At 44.7% G+C, this 21,563-nt stretch overlaps 1 protein-coding gene across 5 annotated transcripts in view; it reads right to left on the minus strand.

The window, feature by feature from the left end:
* The window catches only part of atp8a2 (ATPase phospholipid transporting 8A2), a 47,171-nt gene extending 27,074 nt beyond the window's left edge, over window positions 1-20,097 (minus strand). Inside the window, exons 1-25 of one of the 5 annotated variants that reach the window (XM_028964351.1) lie at window positions 19,941-20,091; window positions 18,506-18,607; window positions 13,538-13,682; window positions 11,702-11,801; window positions 11,139-11,237; window positions 9,836-9,881; window positions 9,548-9,588; window positions 9,290-9,363; window positions 8,893-8,962; window positions 8,147-8,274; window positions 7,933-8,044; window positions 6,845-7,013; window positions 6,444-6,571; window positions 5,683-5,760; window positions 5,459-5,547; window positions 5,299-5,343; window positions 5,130-5,205; window positions 4,946-5,051; window positions 4,043-4,125; window positions 3,864-3,913; window positions 3,642-3,711; window positions 2,794-2,878; window positions 2,530-2,669; window positions 759-897; window positions 116-180 (exon numbers count right to left, since the gene is read on the minus strand). In XM_028964351.1, the coding sequence (XP_028820184.1) occupies window positions 116-180; window positions 759-897; window positions 2,530-2,669; window positions 2,794-2,878; window positions 3,642-3,711; window positions 3,864-3,913; window positions 4,043-4,125; window positions 4,946-5,051; window positions 5,130-5,205; window positions 5,299-5,343; window positions 5,459-5,547; window positions 5,683-5,760; window positions 6,444-6,571; window positions 6,845-7,013; window positions 7,933-8,044; window positions 8,147-8,274; window positions 8,893-8,962; window positions 9,290-9,363; window positions 9,548-9,588; window positions 9,836-9,881; window positions 11,139-11,237; window positions 11,702-11,801; window positions 13,538-13,682; window positions 18,506-18,607; window positions 19,941-19,983 (2,283 nt within the window). In that variant the 5' untranslated portion in view covers window positions 19,984-20,091. Of the gene's footprint in view, window positions 1-115; window positions 181-758; window positions 898-2,529; window positions 2,670-2,793; window positions 2,879-3,641; window positions 3,712-3,863; window positions 3,914-4,042; window positions 4,126-4,945; window positions 5,052-5,129; window positions 5,206-5,298; window positions 5,344-5,458; window positions 5,548-5,682; window positions 5,761-6,443; window positions 6,572-6,844; window positions 7,014-7,932; window positions 8,045-8,146; window positions 8,275-8,892; window positions 8,963-9,289; window positions 9,364-9,547; window positions 9,589-9,835; window positions 9,882-11,138; window positions 11,238-11,701; window positions 11,802-13,537; window positions 13,716-17,898; window positions 18,089-18,505; window positions 18,608-19,940 lie in introns of those variants that run through there. The other 4 variants (XM_028964366.1, XM_028964358.1, XM_028964334.1 and 1 more) reach the window with 4 other exon arrangements.
* Between the last annotated feature and the right edge of the window lie 1,466 nt (window positions 20,098-21,563).

A 21,563-nucleotide genomic window follows, 5' to 3' on the forward strand; every position in this document is an offset into this window, starting at 1 on the left:
GATGACATTGGACACCCTAATTACCCATAAATCTTTTTGGAAGCAAAGAGCCACGCCCCCCCCCTTTTCCAGCACCCCTGGCCCCACCCCTCCCCAAGCCCGATAATATACTCACATCCAGTGAGTCTTCATTGACGATGATAAGGGACATGCCGTGTGAAACCAGCCTACAGGAGTAACCTGAGAAACAAACACACACCATACACATAATTATATACAACTTTACAAAAAGTGTGTACAAAAGACATTTACACTGTAGTAACCTGAGATACACACATACACAAAAATTCATATATTGTCTCACACAAGCAGAAAATTAAACACGCCTAGGAAGACACACTGGCACACCCAGCCTTCACATACGCACACACACACACACACACAGATAGACAGAGGGAGACTATCCCTTTGTTTGCACATCCCTAAGGACCTGTCACTCAGTCATAATCCTTCTCCATTCTAGCTTGTTGCTGCAATCTCTGATTTTCTTTCTGAGGATTTGGGTTTGTCTCTCTGTCCCACTTGCTGTCTGATCACATATACACTTTATCAGGGACAAACGCTGCCCCAATCAGCTGCCGCTTTCAGTCAAATGGACCACTGGAAGGATTTATTGTCAACAAAGCAGTGACACTATTACTATTACTTGGTGATGTGTTGGTAGGTTTTACATAAAAGAAGTGGCCGGTGAACCTGAAAAAACGGCTAACTACTTTGTAGGTTATGTATCTCGGTATTCCTGTGGGTCTCCAGCTCACCGATGTTGATGGCAGTCTCCTGTTTGTCTCCGGTCAGGACCCAGATTTTAATGTCGGCCCTCATTAGCGTGGCGATGGTCTCTGGAACCCCAGCCTGTAATCGGTCCTCTATAGCTGTAGCTCCCAGGAGCAGCAGATTCTAGGTCAGAAGACAATGTCAGACTTTTATTTACTACACTGATTCTCTAAACTTATATGGTAGAAAGAGTAATAACCATAAATCATATTAGAGGTCAAAGGTCAAATAGCCAGACTGCACAATACATGAACATCGCTATGAACTAGAATGCCACAAAGTCACAGGTTCAAACCCCACTTACAACCATTGTGTCCATGAGCATGAGCTCTCTCCCTGTTCTACATATGCTATCAGAAGGGGTATGGCCATTGGAGGTGAAGTGAAGTGAAAGTCATTGTCATTGTGAAACACTGCAGCAAAGCACACGGTGTCCAAATATGTCCTCTGCTTTTAACCATCACCCATGTGATGTGTGTGGGGACAGTGCTTTACTCAGTGGCACCTCAGTGGCACCTTGGTGGATCGGGGTTCGAAACCGGCAACCTTCTGATTATGGGGCCGCTTCTTTAACCCCTAGGCCACCACTGCCCCAACATGGAGGTGTTTTCATTGTACAGGTTAGACAGAGCCCATGTTCCACAGACAAACGTGGGTGGGTGAGAATGTGACACCAAAACCAAGGCTCTTTTGGAGTCTCAGTCAACCTGCAGGTATCATGACCCATTCTTAAGGTTGGGTGGGGTGAATGTTACCACCGATAACTAATTTGAACATTTCAGCTACAGTGCTTCCAATTAATTCTAGACTCAGTGAAAAATAACTTTTTAATGATTGATCCAGACATAATAATCAAGCTCTCTGGATCTAAAACAAAGGTGCCAAGAGGGGGTGAAAAGAAATAATGCAAAACACACACTGCATACTGTAACACATAACACACATCTCAGCACACACAGTCACAGCGCTTTTGGAGTAAATGTTCCCATCCCTCCCCCATCCGCTCGCTCTCTCTGTAGGTAACACTGTGGTGTTGTTGACGGTGGGTTTTTATGGGGCTCTTGGCAGACGGGTGCAGGTAATTATCCCTGTGGTCTCCAGTCTCCCTTCCCTTAGGCTCAAACCATACGCGGCCTCACACACACAACGCAAACAACGAACACACAAACAAGCACAGGCACCGCACACACAAACGCGTACGGCCCCAGTGCGCACGCGGAAAAGAATTTAGTCACTAAACACTAAATTCACTCAATTAGCAGTGAGCAGCGGCAGCAGCAGCGCTCATGGGGATTTTATCACCAACTGTCTGCCGCTCCTGTTCAATTGACTCTGCATGTCTGACCCCACACTGCCCCCTGCTGGCAGAGCAGCTCATACACAACTGACTCAACAGCTCCACACGTCCAGAACTCATGTCAATGCAGGTCGGACAAGCTGTAATCGAACCCTGCCTGAACAGAAGGATGTGCATACGGTTTAGAGCAGGTAAAATTGACTGTATGCTATTTATCTGCCATTAATTTGCCTCTTCACAAGATGGATTTATACCTGGACATGAGTATAGCTTTGGTTCACATGCTCCATCATCTTCCTCGTCATATGCAAAAAAAAGCTGTCAAAGCTTTCTGCTAGATTTCACTCTTCAGATAAATGTAAAGGCTGAATATATTAGATAAAGATTCTTGTTGATATTAAACACTCTCTATATGCACAGAGTCCCATTTGGGGCTCTGATGGAAGATGAGTACGCACCTTCTCCAACAACTCATAACACTCCTCCAGTTTCTGCGCTCGGTCCTTCAGCACGGTGCTCACGCTGTTATACTCCTTCAGCCACTCCTGATAAGCCCCCTCCTCCAGATCCACAAACGCAAAACACAGAGTCCTCAAGCCTGTCAGGGCACAACGGGGGTTAATAAACTGATAAATGCTGTAAATGCTGTAAAAAATAAACAAATAATATGGTAGGGGACACGAAACAGAGTGACATGGAAAAAAAAAGAAGAGGAAACTGACCCTCTGTTGCAAACTGCTCCAGGTGGGCCACAGTGAGCTCCTTGTACTGAGACGATTCTGCCAGCCGCTCAAATATCACGTTATCCTGAAACGGCACATATGCCATGACACCAAAGCCCAACACCCCAGTGGCAATAATGATTAGTAAATCATGACCTTCATTGTATTATTAATGTTAACATCTTATATTTAATTAATATTTAATATTGCAATTTGTAAGCAACCAGAAAGCAGCTGACGTGCATTTGCTGGGAAAGCAAAAAAAGTATTGTACACTGTTATGTGTTCTAATAATACTTTTTATGAATAGTTCTGTGTGACAACAATATTTTATTGTCAATAATAATAATAATATTAATAGTTTTAGCATATTATAGTGTATAAATATAAATTGTTTTACCCTCTCAATTTGTCATTATAATATAGTAATCATGTTCTCCAGTGAGAAGCAGGTTTAACCTTTAACATTCGTCAGTGGTGTATCATTTTGTGTCATTTTTGCTATTGCTTTATGTTCAGCTGCACAGCTCTTTTTCAGGGTGAAAGTGGTACATCAAGTGCTCTCTTCAGTGTCTGCTGAAAAGTCTTCCTAAATACAGACAATTGTATTCATTTGAAATAAATAATAATTCAAATAAAATAAGTGTGCTTGTCCAAGTACTGTAATTAGATTTGACTCGACTCCCAACTCTGACATTGACACTCAGCCAATCACAATACAAGTTCAGCTATGACTGAAAGCATAATTAACCAGTCATCCACACCAATAGTCTTCTGTGTGTGTGTGTGTGTGTGTGTGTGTGTGTGTGTGTGTGTGTGTGTGTGTGTATGTGTATTTGTGGATTTACCGCTCCTTTGCAGTAGAGTCGTAGTTTCCCATCCGGTGTTCTGACTACCACAGACATTCTCTTTCGGTTACTGTAAAAGACAGAGAAATAAAATGCACTGCTTAGCTCTGTGAATGAATACTGTAGAATTAATGAGCTGAAGCTGCGTTCTGATTCAGTCACACAAACCCTCGACTAATGTATTTTGAATGTAGGTGAGAATGAACAATATTAAGTGTTCACCTTGAAAACTCCAGGACGTTTAACAGCTCAAAGCTCTTCTCTTTTCCCCTCTAAAACACACACACACAGACACACACAAAACATCTGTACACCAGAGACATTTACAGAGACATTTCTGCTATTGCACATGCAGATAAAGGTAAAAACATACAAGCTCAAGAACACTGAGAAAGCCTTACCGCCTCAATTATAACTGAGTGTGGTGTTCGTGCAGCGAAAACAAAGCCAAGATTTTTTGCGCCTTTTACCAGAGCACCCTCATCTGAGAAAAAAACAAGAGACAAACAGACCAGTCACACACTAAAAGCCCCCGTTTACATGCATTTGTATATCTTTTATTTATAGAACATAATTTATTTTTAATTTGAATATATTATTTTTGCTTGGATTTGGATTAAGGATTTATGGCTTCAGGATAAGGATTCAGGGGTTTATGGCTAACAATAAATTTCAGTCAACAGGCTAACATTTCAGTTTCAGGCTAACATTAACGTTTAACATTACATTTAATTGAAACTAAATTTTTTTTTTTAATAATGAAAACATAACTTTAACACACCTTTTCATGTAATTCATGTACATGAATCTACATGTAACTGAGATTCTCATTGCAGGTTATTTAAGAACGATGACATAGTTTCAATCTGATGACATATCTGACTGTTTTAGCAAATTTGTTCATTTTGACCTGTAATGGTCACTTTAATTATTGCAAAAAAGTATGTTAGAAATCTAATGTAATAAATGATTTAATGGATTTACTGCCCCCCCCTCCAGGAAGACTGCTCATCCTATGGTTACAACATGTCCGCCCATAATTAAATATTTGAATTAATGGATGAATGGTTAGACAGATGATCCATTATTTCCTAGTTCAAACATAATTGCTCTTAAACACGTAGCAACACCTGGTCTTGGCCAAGAGGGACTGGGAAGGACATTGGACTACTGCGGAGGAGGTAAGTGTTTGTGAAAAGATATCTGAATTCAGCCCAACGCACTTGTCAGGGTATCTGTTTCCAGCTCTGTGGCTGTAATTAGTTGTGTGTGTGATTGAATTCCCATGTGGCAAGATATCTGACCTGGTGAAGAGGCCTGGTAAATGATCTGGTCACCCTCTCGCTCAGGCACAACAGTGTGACACACCGCCATCATGGTCAGGAACTCACAGATCTGAGGCGATGTGGGCTGCAAGAAAGAAAGAACGTAATCAGTCTGGACATTTATGGACTGTATGTATGTAATTCACACCGAGTGATCGCCTACATGGTTCTTTTCGATGTTCTGTATAAGGGTTGGGTCATCAAACTCTGTGGAGTTGTGGCTGCTGGAGGGTAAGTGGCTGTGGGGCAGAGACAGAGGGATGGGGAAAAAGCCTGAGATAAATAACCATCCATTAGCCTCAGATCTTTAGGGAGAAAATATTGACGCTGACCTGAAGTCTTCCATTGATCGATCACAGTCCAAGTCTGGGAAGTGCCTGAAAAATTTAGGTTTCTGATCAATAGAGCTTCAAATAGATGCATTACATATGCACACCCCCACCACACTTAAACCCTCACACACACACACACACACACACACACACACATTACCCATATGTGATTCCAGCAATAGTACACTTCTTGAAGTGCATGACATTGCAGGTGAGTGTTCCAGTCTTATCTGAAAAGAGATACTTCACCTGACAAAAAGACAAAAAAAGAAAAAGAGAGGCGGCCAGATGGAGATTAGATGTGACCATCGATGATGGAGTGGTGTTCTAATTGGGTTGTTCAAAAGAATGGCACATTTTCCACAGGAAGCTGCCCTTCCTCACCTGGCCGAGCTCCTCATTCAGGTTTGATGTGCGGGCCATGGCAGGCGTGTCCGTTTCGGGGTAATACATCTCAACATCCTGTCAGCAGCACCAGAGTTAAATACAATTAGCTTTAACAATTAGCAAAGCTTTGGGGCTCTGTTTCCCAGTGCTATATAAGACACTGTCCACTGAGAGGATGTCCCAAACGGCTACAAAAAAGGACTGCTTGCTGGCTATCCATGTCTTGGAGAAGAGGAACTAACTATCTGCCCAAACCCTTTATATTAGTGTGCAAATATTTCTGAAGCCCAGAAGAAACAGTCAATCTCATATAAATACTAGTGTCATGATCCGGACCGGCAGGGGTTACTCCGGATCTGGAGTCCGGACCGGAGTTTCATGTTCGTCCTGTGTAATGTTCCCTGATCGTGTTCACCTGGTGTATATTTATATAATTGTATAAAGCTATCCTGTTCGTGTCTGTTCGCCGTCGGGTCATTGTGCGTGTTCATGTTCCCTTGTCTCGTGTATTTTATATTAAACCCCTGTCCTGTGATCGTGCGAATGCGTCCTCCTTCATCGCCATGTCCAGCCCACCCGTGACAACTAGTTCCTATACGTCCATCATTTAAAATGATATACCCTATCTCCCCCGTATGAATAACGTAACTCAATAGTACAGACAAGACTCTGATTATAAGATGTTGTGCTGAGTGCAAATTTAGGTCATTACCAACAAAGAGCTCCAATGATCCTGGCTCAGAAAAATGTGCTCTCACCCAATTGATGAAGAGGGCCTGTGTAAATTTGACCACTTCCAGTGTGACCAGCAAACTGATGGGAATCAGGTTGTTGTAGAGGATGATGAAGGTCAGCAGGTTGTATCCAAAATTAGTAGAAATGTCATCTATGGATGTACATGAACACACAAACAAATAATGATAATGATAAATACCAATATTCAGTTGTGCAGAAATAAATGTATAATCTTTCTATTAAAAAAACCCACACACATACTATATAGTACATTCTACAGTAGTACATTACATATAGTAGTACACTATTAGTACATTAATTTCAAATAAGTAGCTTTCATTTCTGATAGACACGGTGTATGGTGTCCACTTGATGAAATGTCAGTAAACATCCCCACTGTCATATGAGTAGGTAGGGCAGGTACCTTTGCGGAACAGGTACCAGCACTTCTCCTGCGTATGTTCTCGGTTCCAAATGGCCGCGCCCACTGAGCTGACCATGGCCATGACCAGCAGAATGCAGAAGAGCACCAGGATCTGGACGTTGGTCACTCGCTCTACGTTCGACCTCTTCAGTGGGGCCTTGGTGGAGTTCTGCATGGGAAGCCAGTGGGGATGAGAAGTGTACATGATTATATGTTTTTATTTTCCTTCGGTCAAGTCATTCAGTCTGATCCCTTTGCCAAGTACTCTCTCAGGTTGTGTGTAAAACAATCGGTACGTGTCAGTACCAGCAGGATCTAACTCCAGCTAATTAATTGTGTAAGCATGAGGGTTGGGTGCCCTAAGGACCCAGTGACAAGTACAATAGAACTACACACTCATCCGACATCCAGTTCTGGGAATTTGTACACTTCAAACTTACATTTACATTTACAGCATTTGTCAGACGCGCTTATCCAGAGCGACTTACAATCAGTAGTTACAGGGACAGTCCCCCCCTGGAGCAGCTTAGGGTTAAGCGTCTTGCTCAGGGACACAATGGTAATAAGTGTGATTTGAACCTGGGTCTTCTGGTTCGTAGGCGAGTGTGTTACCCACTAGGCTACTACCACCCTAACTTGAGATCAATGTCGGGGTAAACATTTAGCTAAAGTAATGCTAATTAACTTCTATTAATTATTCTATTCACTGTGTGAAATAATTAGCATAAATTATTGAGCTCAATAACTGCCCTCTGTATTATGTCTTAGTGTCATTTATGATCGATGGTTCAGTTTAAAGTTAAATTTTTTGAGCAAAAGTTCTGTTTTGACAGCATGAAGGTTATTGAGAGATGTACATTAATATGTTCATTTTGAGAATTAGCTAGTGAAATGAACCAGAACCAGAAGACCCAGGTTCAAATCCCACTTATTACCATTGTGTCTCTGAGCAAGACACTTAACCCTGAGTGTCTCCAGGGGGGACTGTCCCTGTAACTACTGATTGTAAGTCGCTCTGGATAAGGGTGTCTGATACATGCCGCAAATGTAAATGTAGCTTTTTAACAACCACAGGGGCTGAGACTAACCTGCATGAGCTTAGAGTCATGTCCTGTGTAGACTATAATACCCACAACCCACTGCGTGTTCCTGAGCTGGGCTCCACGTAACAACACCTGATCTGGTCCAAGAGGAACTGGGCTGGGAGACACACATGAAGATTCATTATTGGCAATGCAAGCATGTAAGCAATGAGCAGGCATAGGAAGGCATGAAAAAGCGCTAGCGACGTATCGTCCATACTTGTGGTTGTCCAGCCGGAGGGTGCCAGTAAAGTCATACAAATGCCTGTTGGGTCCCTCACATTCCAACCGGCCAGAGAGGGCCATCAGCTCCTCCGCAGACTGGACAACGGCCGTCAGAGGGAGACCCTGCAAGACACAACACCTGCATAAATACACACATGCAGAAACATGTACCCTTCCTCTATCTGCCTCATGCATCTCCCTGGGCATTGGCTGTGAGAGAGAGTCTGCAGGTCACCAGCATAAACACACACACACACTCACACACACACACTGTGAGAGAATAAACACAACATATACATGCAAACATAACACACGCAGGCATCTGTACACACTCACATAGATATCTGCAAACTAAACATATACTGTACATAAAGAAGCGCACATAAAAACACATCACATAGGTTCACAAGGATGTTTCTTCCAACCGCTGTCAGACTCTACAACAAAGACCTCACAGTTGGCCACACACACAGACAAACAAACACACAATGGCACGCAAACACACACATCAAATACACCACGGTAGTTACCAATTGTACAGGTGTACCTATTGTACATGTGTAGATACCGATTGTACATTGTGTAGATAAATACATGTACATATTTATTTTTTGCTGCTCTTACCTTTGTTCTATCCACTTTCTGCCGTGACAAATGCAATTTCCCACTTGTGGGACTAATAAAGGATTATCTTATCTTATCTTATCAGTCTGGACCACGGCCCAGTCAGCAGTCACTCACTTGTCGGATCTTCAGGTTGGTTTCCCCATCCAGGTTGGAGGTCTCTGTGTAGCACATAGCCTGTGGCTCACTGTAAAAATAATAAGAATTAATTTAAGATTAAATAAAAGTGATTGTTATGCCACAGCATGGTGCACACAACAAAATGTGTCCTCTGCATTTAACCCATCACCTTAGTGAGCAGTGGGCAGCCATGAAAGGCGCCGGGGGAGCAGTGTGTGGGGATGGTACCTTTCAACCCTTTGGTTATGAGTCCGCTTCCTTACCCACTAGGCCACCACTGCCCCATATTGTGACCATCGCAAAGCATTTACACAACAATGACAGATGCACTCTCAAAATAAACACCCAAACATACACACACATATCATTCACACACACAGAGTAGCAGTCTGACCTGGAGGACACTATGACCATGTCTGCAGGAAGATGCTGCCCATTGGTCACCTTCACTATGTCCCCTACTGCTACCTAAAGGACAGGTGGAGAATTGTGACAATTAAAATGTGCAAGAAAAAAAGAAAAGAAGCAATGAAAGACAGAAATCAGACAAACAATATACATAAATAAATAAATAAATAAATAAATATCATAATGAAATTTATTATGATGAAATAATTTTCAGTAAAAAGAAAAAGATGAGATAAATCTTTACATGTTTCCATATGATGGTCTGCCATGAGCCATTACGCAGAACTGAAAGAAACACATAATTTCATATTGGAATCCGAGAAACAAACCTGACAATATGCTGCAATTTAAAGGTTGATAGAATAATATACATAGCATATCAAAATTACAAAATGTCTTCCTCAACATCACATATGCTGCTGGGAAGTTAATTATTCATCACTAACTAGCTAGCAAGCCATGTCTGTTCTACCAGTCATAAAGCACAGCCCTTAACTCCAATGCCAATATGAATTCATAAACAGTTATTTACCTGTTGTTTTCTTCTTATTTACAGTGTTGTCTGCCTTGTGTCGCTTCTGTAAGTGAAAAAAATGTAAAAATTCAGTAATTTTTTTCTGGGAGCGAGAAATGTTCAGCATGAAAAAGACATGACATAATAGCACCTGATAACAAATACTCTTTCACATAGCACTAAACATGAATAAATAAATACTTGATAAACACCCAATGTGGTAATAACTGCAGCAGCTGATCTTTTTGTCCTAATTGGGGCAGTAATACAAAATTTGATGGGTTAAACAAAGCATTTAAATTTACATTTACATTTACAGCATTTATCAGACTCCCTTATCCAGAGCGACTTACAGTCAGTAGTTACAGGGACAGTCCCCCCATGGAGCAACTTAGGGTTAAGTGTCCTGCTCAGGGACACAATGGTAGTAGGTGGGATTTGAACCTGGGTCTTCTGGTTCATAGGCGAGTGTGTTACCCACTAGGCTACTACCACCCTAAATAACATAAAATAACATAATATCAAAAGGTTTTTGGGGAATGTCTAAAATATGAATTTATAATAACTTCACCTTCAAAGATACTGGCCTAAAATGACCTTACCGGGTATTATAAATAAAATATATTATTCTGGTTTAGGTTTCTTAACATTCCTATTCTGCTGTAGCTCATTCTGACTGATTTTCACATAAAATAGTGGTTCCCTCGCTTCATCACGGATGAAAAAGCTTGCCTTTTTCTCATTTACGGATCTGAACTTGTATATAAGAAATATGCACACACTGGTGCGGGTTCTGAACATAAAAATGATGCCGTGGCTGATTTTGTCTGTTGAAGTCTGTTTTGACTTGTTTCCACACTTTTCACAGTCCTGCACAAAGCTTTACCAGAAAGCGAAAATAAAAAAAAACGAAAAAAAAAGATGCAAAGATGCAGTAAAACGACTTCTGCTTGTATATAAAGCAGGAAATACATCTGCAGGAAGCACACACTGACCTAGTACTCATCATGTGGAGAGAAGTGACTGGATTTTGCTTTAGTATATTTAGTATATATATAGGTTTACTGAGACTGTCCACATTGTTGTCAGAATGCTGCAGTTTATTAGCATTTAAGTTTGTTTATTAAATAATCATTTGTTAAAACAATATTTTGAAATTGTTATTTTTAAGTTTGTTATATTAAACTTGTTTGTGTTAAATGTTTAGTTTTCCAATAAAACATAACATTCATATTTTTATTTGTTAATATTGTAATATTTTTCCGCATGACCTTACATCAGTTTAGCTCAGGTTGCCTGAGTACCGTTTGACCTCACTCACATAGTCCTCAATGATCTCCTTGATCCCAGCAACAGTCAGGATGAAGATGAGCGGAACCAGCGTTGTGTAGCGACCCGTTGGAGAGACATCCGGGATTTGCTACAAGCAAAAGAACACAATTGTGCAATTTACTTTATTCCATTTTTTCCATCTACTCTCATCTTTGTGTCATTTTGATATAATAAATGAACAAGCTGTAGAGGGAACTGGTCATGAAAGCAGCTCCCTGCATCTGAAAGACGGGAAACTCGCTTCCCTTTTTGTTGGATGCACGTAGATCAGTTAATGTTGACAAAATATTAGCATTGTGAAATGAGCATTCACATCACTTTCATGTATGAATACCCATACACCGTTCTTTTCAATTAATATTTAATATTTAAGTAAAATAGGATAATAATCGTCATTTTCTATGTCTAATGTGCCATCTGTCGGTCCCTGGAAAAAAAAAAACTAGCACCAACTATCCCCATCGAGCATATGTCTTCACTTCTTCATCATCCGCTGGACGCGTTGGACGTGCAAACACGAAATACGGGATTTACGGCTGATGAGAGACGTACCTGCATCAGGGCTATGAACAGGAAGAAGGCGTTGGCCGCCCGGCGGATCTGCTCGTACAGGAACCGCGGCAGGAACGTCAAGATTCCGTACTTTGTCGTGCTACCGGGGGGAGAAAAAGGTTCGGATTTGGTGGTTAGTTTGCCGCAGGGAAGCGGGCCCGTCGACACTACCCCTCGGTCTGGGGGAGCAAGCACAAAACGGCATCGATATCCTGTCCGTCCACGTTTCCAAACTTGGAGAGAATTGGCAGAGCGGCCCTGTATTGAGCGCCGAGTGGCCTGTAAATAGCAAGCGGCCATAGTAAGTGTTTTAGCGCGACTATAAATAAACGGCACAAGGATAAAAAAAAAAAACCCCGAGCTCGGCGGCCATCGAGCCGCCCCCTCATTAGCAGAGGTGTCGGTAAGGGTGAGCAGCGCCGGGCCTGCGAGGAAGGAGCAGGACAGCGTGCAGCGCCGTAACCGGATCTTTCCCGAGGATCTTCCTGGAAAGGAGCTGGCGGCCTGGCGCGCCCAGGCGTCCGGGCGACCCCGGGGCCGCGGGGGTCACGCGATCCCCGCGGTAAGACTCCACGCTAATCACAGGCCAGCGGCGCGGCGCTCCTGTGAGCCGCGCTCTGGTGTCGCGGCCAGGTCTCTGTGGCAACTGAAGCGCGTCACATGTGACTGACGGGAGGGGAGGAACCCCGGCTAATGCATTTGGAAGAAGAAACCAGCCGGTGATGCGGTGAATAAAACATGGGCTGCTGGTGTAATTGAAGGAAGCTTTTTAATATATATAATAAACAGAACCTTTAATCTCTGAAAGAAAAATCAATTGGACCTTTCAGGGGTAGCAGTAAAAAAAAAAGTCTCTCTCGGGGACCCAAATGGGTTCGTCCCTCTGAGCCAATGGGAAGCCAGGACAGCAATCGTACTGTTGCGCCTTAATTGTCTTGGGGGAACCAAAATAGTTCCTTTTAGAGCCAAATCGAATCCTGCGGCCCCACGTTGGCAGACTGATGGCAGTGTGCAAATGCTGATGAGAGGGCCCGTCCCCATAATCCCATCAGGAAGGCGCCATTAGACGCTTCCACAACATCTCAGACCGTTCTGTGTCGCGCCAAGTCAACCTTCAACTGCTGCGGCGTGTAAGAGTGAGGAGTTTAGCGGGCTCCTCACTTTTACGGGCACGCTGGCTAACCCACTCCTGCCACCACTTAACCCCACGGTGCTCCTGGGGGCCTGAACCTGTGACAAACAAGGAGACGCCGGGGGTTCTAATACAGAGGAATCGGATGTGTTCCATATTTCCGTGGATGTTCTGTCTTCAATGCTGTTCTGAGCAAAACGCATTTTGCCGCAGATATGAGGCATTAACCTAATTCACTTAGCATGTACAAAGGTACCCGAATGTTCTGTGCTGAACAGAAGCTTCTTGTCCAAACAAAGCTGAAGCAAGCCAACAAAAGAGTGGTCCATTGTTTTTTTTTTTTGTTTGTTTTTTTGCTATAAAAAATTATTTATAAACAATTTCACACCCAATAAAAATCATAATCCGTGATTCTGTAGGTAGATCTTTTATGTAACACTGCTATTAGACAAACACAGATCAATAAATATTCTCTCATTTCCTGCTTGCAATGTATGGTGCACAAGGAATGAGAGTAATAAGAACAAACAACAAAACTGACTATAATACAACTCATCATCATCATCATGTATAATATGAACTATAAAAAGAACTATGTTCATTGTAATTGTAACAATAATAAAAGTACTGTTGTTATATTATTATTATTATCATTATTGTAAGTAGTACGTTATGTGAACACACACACACACACAGCTGCCTACCTCACATGGTTGTCGCAAAACTTGGTGTTCTGGGGCCGGTTCAGCAGCACCGTCCGCGCCGTGGCGTCTACCGGGTCCGCCTGCGACGTGGTCCCGGACATCTCATCATCTGCCTTCCGGTAGCCGGCGGCCGGGCAAGCGGGTCCTGCGCCGTTCGGCGGGTGGGAGAGAGGCGAGGCTGGGGTGAGTGCGAGCGGGAGACGGGGCGAGACGTACAGAGAGAGAGAGACACCGAGAGACAGACAGAGAGAGAGAGAGAGAGAGAGATGCGCTTTACGGTCCGCCGGGGGGGCGGCGGCGTTGCTGATGCAAGCTGTCGACGAGCGAACGCGCCCCAACCAAACAAACGCCCCGCCCACCAACACACAGCCGCGGCAACCACGCCCACCGGACCCCCCCGGTACAGAATGTGCTGATGGACGCACAAAGAGGCGCAAACAACCGGTGGGGGGGGACGGGACGCCTTTTGTTCGTTTAACCTCGGAGGTTCGGCGGCTACGCGCACCGCGCACCTGCAGCACCCCGGCGCCGCCCCGTCTCCCCCTCCGCCCATCACACGCGGCGGACGGCGGCGTCCGTCCATCACACGCGGCGCGCTTAAAGGGCCAGGCGGCTCCGTGGCGACCTGCGTGTTTCCGACACGCCACACGCCGGCCCGGGTCACGTGGCTTGGTCTTAGTCAGACGCTACTCTCTTCTTCAGAAAATTAACAAAGCCAATCAAGTATTATATACATATTACATCGTTTACATAGTTACAATCATATATACATATTACATAGTTACAATAATTTATTACATACATATTACATTGTAACATTGTAATAGGATGAGGGCGTCTGGTAAATGCTGTAAATGTAAAATGTTTATATATGTATATCTAACGAAGATGTCCTATTCATTCACATTTTATTAAACAAAATCAATACATTATCCATCACATGAGCACCAAACACTACACGGTTAAAAACTCTAAAGTAAATATTGCATTTTTCTTTTAAAGATGAATGTAAAAAAAAAACTAAATTCAACAAAAATAATCGTGACCAGGCGATTGTGTAATAAACCGGTATAGGCATGGATAAACGTGTTTTTATTTATTACATTTTTTTTTATGTGACCCATGTCCGTACGATCTGTAAACTCATACAGGTGTTGCAGCAGACCACGACCCGTTGCATCTTTAATATAGGTGTACGCAGATGAGAATGAGCTGTCTCTGGTGCTGATTGAGGGCATTTTTAGAGGCAGGGCACACAGAGGCCTGCATATTGGATGTTGTGCAGGACTGTATTACAGGCATTGTGCACATCAGTCTACCATGCAGGCTTCCCAAACCATCCAAGCGAACAATCTGTTTATTGAGACCGCCTACTGTCCATCAGCCATAGTCAGGGTGGGATTTGTAGCGAGCGCGGCATCAATAATTCAAATAAACATCATAAAAGAGAGAGGCGGATCGCATTGCCGTTTTTTTGTTTTTTTTTTTGCGTGTCAAAAGCTGTCAGCACGCACGGAACCGGCTTAAGGATGTTCTTCCTCGGGTATCTGCGCGAAATGGCACATTTCCACGCGAGAAACGAAGGACGCCACTCAGCTGAGGCCTTTCCAAATCCCAACAGTAGGGCGGCATGCAGGAACGTGTACATGGCTGGTCCCAAAAAGCTCTGCTTTCTCTCCCCCCTCCAACGCGCGCAACACTCACACAGGAGCAGCACGTGTACCTGAAGCCCAAAGCATGCGATGGGAGAGCAGCATTTTGAGATAAGGCCTCTGATTAAGTGGCACTCCGGGGTCCAGGATCAGCAGTGTAGGGCATAAAGTAAGAGCGAGCAAGCGGCCGTTCAGGGAGGGCGGGTGCGGGGAGTGGAGGGTCAGCGCAGGCGCGGTTAAACCAGGCAGGTTCATTGCAAGGCTGCAGCATGTCCACCGAGGTCCCTGAAGGTGACCTGCCCGAGCGCTCCGGGCACGAACCAGGCGGGTCTCGGTTGAGCAAACTGTAATTGGTGGCACGACCTGCGGTGGACTCCTTTGGACCTGAACCTGAACATACCGGGTGTACCCTCTAAACTCGCGAGCAGGACCTTGGAGAGGGGCAGGTTTAATAATACACCTCGTCAGAAGCGAATCGAGCCATCGCTCTGATCTGTATAGAATCGGCGGATAAACGCATGCACTATGATGGCGGATTTGTAGGCAAGTCTTTTCTCTCGGCAGTTATCTTAATGACGCCCCTGGGCAGGAAGGCCTGGATGAACGTGGAGTGAGCCATTATGCAGACAATCGGCTTTTTTTGCGGGAAGGGTAATCATACGGACGCCATCTTTGTTTACTCGGGTTTCTCACTCCCTTATAACAAATCGTCTTGTTAGGAATACGATGAATTATTTATAGTAAATGAAATATGCTGGCATTAATCCAGTGCTTTTTATCATGTTTTGTGGGACATTATATCTCTCAATGTTTACTTGACATATGCATTTTCATATGTAGTGAACTGATTCAGCCGAGGAATAGAACAGAAATGCCAGCAATGCTTTCTTCATGTTGCCATCAAGCCTTTGCCCCCCCCCATCCAGACACTAAGCAAAATCCCAGTGTGTACAGAAGCCCATTGGTGATAAAGTTATTATTCACTGATGATGAAAGAGTCAATAAATGACTCTGATTGCAAAGCAGCATAGATTCGGCAACGCCAGAGAAAGGACGTTTAACGCTGTGTATCTTAACAGTGCAGTGCATGGGGCATCTTCAACAGCGTCTTCGGGATTTCCACAAATGATATGACACTGACAAATGTCATACAGTGTTCATATTAGCTATGTGTATGAATAAAAATAACAGAAGTTATCAATATTTCGTTCTATCATGCCTTGCCTGTACGATGCCTGTTCAGTAATTCTAGCACAGGTTTTTACACAGTGTGGGGAAAATCGACTTCTTAGATGCGTTGACATCAATTATTCTGGATTGATTCTCAAATGTCAAGGACCGGCTTTTTTTAAATGTTAATTGATAAACGAAAAGCAAAATTGACAGGGTGCAAAAGGCTGACTTCATAAGTGCAGGGCCCGGGCGATCTATGGCGAAGAGGCGTGGCTGAGCGAGAAACCTGACTGGGGTTAAGGATCAACAGGGTTGAACTGCCGACGACTACTGATTCCTTTCTAGCTGCAGATTTGACATTCCCATGTGTGGGGCAATTTAAATGTGTCCTTTTACCACTTTTGACCAGCATCATCTTCACCGGCTCTGAATGCTAGACGTGTACTCATCCTGTATTCAAAACCACCAGTAGTACAGGGTGGGCCATTTATATGGACACACCTTAATAAAATGGGGATGGTTGGTGATATTAACGTCCTGTTTGTGGCACATTAGTATATGTGAGGGGGCAAACTTTTCAAGATGGGTGGTGACCATAGTGGCCATTTTGAAGTCGGTCATCTTGGATCCAACTTTTGTTTTTTTTTTCAATAGGAAGAGGGTCATGTGACACATCAAATTTATTGGTAATTTAACACGAAAAACAACGGTGTGCTTGGTTTTAACATTACTTTATTTTTTCATGAGTCATTTACAAGTTTCTGACCACTTATAAAATGTGTTCAATGTCACCAACCATTCCCATTTTATTAAGGTGTATCAATATAAATGGCCCGCCCTGTAGAGATAAAAAGGCCTAGAAATAAAGGTGCATTTATAATCGCTTTACCATCACATCGCAGCCTGAATCGAATCGCCTCGAGCCCTACAGCTTCCCATCAACTACCGTACTCGATTCTACTGATATTGATTTGTAATTGAATCTAAAAGTAATTTCCTTTTGCCCATCCATATCTCCATTTTTTCTACTTCCTAGCAGGAAACAAAAACGATGAATAGGATTCACACATACATTCGCCGCTCCCCAACACGTAAAGAAATGGCCGCGGTGATTTCCCGCGCCCTCCTCCGCTCGCAAATCACTGGACGCAGCCCGTGGACCGAAGCCGACCCGTCAGACCGCCAGCGCGCCGGTCAGAAGCGGGCCGGGCGCCAGGCCTTCGCGGCTGAAGGCAGCCGAGTGCTCATGGGTAATGCACGAGGGCCGGCGTGCATAATTCATCCTTCCGTCTGCGGCGCGGTGCTCGTTACAGGCCGCCGATCCGCGGCGGCGCCGCTGGAAGCGTGCCGCACCGCGCCGGCCCTAATCACGGACAATGAGCTTGCGGTCAGATGGCGCTGCTGCGATATTACCGCGCAGCGGGTTCGAATTTCCCCTCTGGGCTCAGGACGTACGCCATTAGAAGTGCTAAGCCGGGTCTCTCGGCCACACCCGCCGAAACAGGCCCGAGACGCGGCGAGCCGAAAACACATTACCTACGGAGCGCCGCCTGGCCCACGTCCCGCCCCGGCGAGGCATGCTCCTCCTGTCGCCAAGGTGACCCACGGGCTCTGGCCGCCCCGCAGCCGCGGTGGTGCGGGTCCCGTCCGTGGCGGAAGCCTCTTTGCGGCCACGGTGACCGGTGGCGCTAATCTTCTCTGTGTCAGATCGGCAACTTCGCCTGCCTTTAATCCTGAACAGGCTAATCCACCAGGTGAGACTGTGAGCGCACACACACACACACACACACACACACACACTTCTAATCAAGCCTGCAATGCAGCCTGGCATGCAACAGCTGCCCGTGCCCTTTCTGTCACAACCCCGCATCTCTCCCTCTTTTCCATGCATGCCTGTGTGCATGCAGCTTAACGAAGCCGATCTCCGAACAGAGGAAGAGAGGTGTGTGTGTGTGTGTGTGTGTGTGTGTATGCTGCCCACATGATGAACATATTCACCTGGGTGCATTATTTGTATGTACATGCAGCGCTAAGGCGGGTGCACTGGGCCAGATAGCGTTATATATGGGCGGGGGGGGGTGTGGCTTCATGCACCTGGGTCTCAGCAGCAGGAGGCAGCGGCCTGTGCAACGTGGGAACTCACTTTTCTCGAACCTGTCTGTGAGGCAGGAGCGCATGGTGGAGCCCATTGCCTGGTCCTGCCGTTGGGGGGAGTCCTGGCTAAGAGGGGTCAACACTAACTGCTCTGGAAGGGGCCAGAGAGAAATCCGCGGGAGAGAACAACACACAAGACAGACAGCAAGTCAGTGAGGCCAAGCAAGGTGACAAAGAAAGAAAGAAAGAAAGAAAGAAAGAGTGCTTATATTCACAAGATAAAAAAAAACGAGAAGTGTGCCCTCTAGTGGCCATCTGATGTTAATACACTTACAAGTGGCTTTTCCTACACATCAACCTCAATACACTGCAACCCAGAGGTATGCCCCTCCCCCTCATTAAAATACACTCTATGTTCATTTCCATCAGAAATACTTACAACAAAAATGTCACTGACTGCTTCTTTAATACATCAGAATCTGCAATATTACAGCATTTAGCCTAGAAGGCTCAGACTATTCATTGTTTAAAGAGAACAATGTTTCCTTAACAAGCGGTGGCATCTGATGGCAAACAAATGACACCCTGATCTCTAAATCCCCTCTGCGCTCCACATTTGGTATGTGTGTGGCAGTCTGTTCTGTCAAGGATAGGACAAATGCAGCTGTCAGTCATCTGCAAGGCAGGAAGGGGAGCAGAGGGGGGGTTCAGGGGCTCCAAATGGATTACTTAAGAGCTCGCCAGAAGGCGCTGGCACGAGTTACTGTCCCATCAGTGCCTCGTCTACCGAACGCGCACGCGACAAACATGTGCTACCATTAATCTTTATTATTATTATGTAATGTATGACGACATACGTTGTCCTCATTAGGACAAGTGTGCACTTCGATCTTCCTTCTTGACATGATTGTCACTGTGATGGTCCCTCACCTGAGTGAGCAGTGGGCAGCCGAGAAAGGTGCCCACTAAGCCACCGTTGCCCCAGTCCGTCAACCCCCTCAGTGGTCCATTTGCACCATCTCGCAACTGTCAGCTGGGTCCACGGTGGCTTTGTGACAGTGCGCCAGCGGGCACGCGCTCGGCTCGCCACCGCCGTTCACCGTGCGACCGGGCGCCACAAACACAAACACACGCAACGTCCCGCGGCCCCATCACGCAAGCCACGGCCCCCCCGCGCCCCGCGGCAATCCCCGAGACCTCAACAGGTGAGACCGGCGGCCCTCCGGCGGGATTAGAGGACGGCAGCGCTTTAAGGCGTCACGTGACGTCATCGTCCGTGTCGAACATCGGGACACGTTCGTGCAGATGAATAAAAAATAAATACAAAATCGGCCTTTGGCGTTTTAATTCACGTACATCTGGTTCGATCAATTGCACGGGTCGATAATCCGCCCGCGACCGCGACGTACCGGGCCCATCCCCACATACGACCGCGCCGATGCGAGCTGTCCCCGCAGGTCCCCCGTCGCTGACGTCACACGTACCTCCCTCGCTGTGGACCTTCTTCGAGCGCCGGTTGAAGTACATCCTGCCCGCGCCAGTGAGGGGTTGCGCCCAGGAGGCCGATGTGGGTGCATGCTCGTCGCTCAGGGACCCGCGGGGGACGCGCGCGAGGCGGCTTCGGTGACGCGCGCGCGCGTGCGCGCTCTCGGGGGGGGGCGCGCGCACACCGGCGCGCTCGCGGTCGTTCCTATTGTTCTTAATGTCGTCCTGGTCTCCCGCGGAAACGATAAAATGCTTTTCGCGTCTTTAAAACGTGCCTTTTTTTTTTTGTCTTTTATATCGAATATCGAATTGCATCTACTAAAACAGAGCTGCACAAGCACGTGTTGTAGGCGTTACGATATTACAGGATTATTAAGAGCCATGTGCCTTTAACAGTCGGTAGCAGGTCGCATTCTGGTGGGATTTCCCCAAAACGGATGTACGAAAGGGGTCAAACGTTCATCAGAACGGACAGCGGTGATCTTCATGCGAATTTCGGGGGCTAGCAGGTTAGCATGCTAGCTTCTGTACAAGCTTCTCTGCAAAAAAAAATCCTTATCAGTTCTTTCAATTTTAGTCTAGAAACAGATATAGTTTGATGAAAATATATACGTAGTCATCAATTTCGGGAACCATATATTATTAATATACTAGGCCAATTTACAGTATGCATTTTATCAGTGTATTTCCTACTTTTTGACCCTGATTTAAGCACATTTTAAGCACTAAGAGATATATTACAACTGTTTTACTCTGTATAATCTGTTTTTACACACAAACTCTAAATATTAACACTGGCTCTTTCTTTGTGGGTTCAATGTAACTTTTAGACAATAAAAGGCAATACACTGAATATTGCTTTAATTGTCATACATAAGTATATTAAATATGTTTGATTAAACAGCCTGATATCAAAGTATGTTTTCATAAAAATATGGTAAAAATCTGCAATATGTGTAATAAGGTTGTAAAGTGAAAGCGAAGTAGTTGTGATACACAGCAAGCACAGCACACGATGCAGAGGACACAAAATGGGACCCATCACCCTTAACTGCCATAAAAGTGGCTCCACAATGGTTTGGGATTCGAACTTCTGATGGCAGGTCTGCTTCCTGGCCCACTAGGCTACCCCTACCGTGTTGGTGATTGATGCATCATACACACACACACACACACACACACACACACTTTATTTTATGTGGTTTCCAGCAGTGCAGAGAAACAGTCGAAACCTCTTCCAGGCATAACAAAGCTCATTTAATTTCCATGTTAAGGAGAAGAGAAGAAAACCCATGTGTCATTTTATTACATAGTAACAGAATACATATTCTTAACTGTTTCAATCATCACATTATAACATAATACATATTTATATCTTGATGATTTTTATCTTATTAAATAAGAACTAAATATTCAGTTCTGAAATTAATGACGCTCCCCTAAAAAAATAATAATAATAAAAAAAAAAAAACACACATATTCATCCATCCATCCACATTCATGAAACAGCAGGTTGGAGCATAACCAGACCTTCTCGCAGAATCCACTCACACATACACACAACACAGGAATATACTTCAAAGCTTTGGGGCAACATAACAAGCAACAGATCTGCTGAACAG

Source organism: Denticeps clupeoides, chromosome 2, assembly GCF_900700375.1.
Source record: "Denticeps clupeoides chromosome 2, fDenClu1.1, whole genome shotgun sequence".
NCBI lineage: Eukaryota > Metazoa > Chordata > Actinopteri > Clupeiformes > Denticipitidae > Denticeps > Denticeps clupeoides.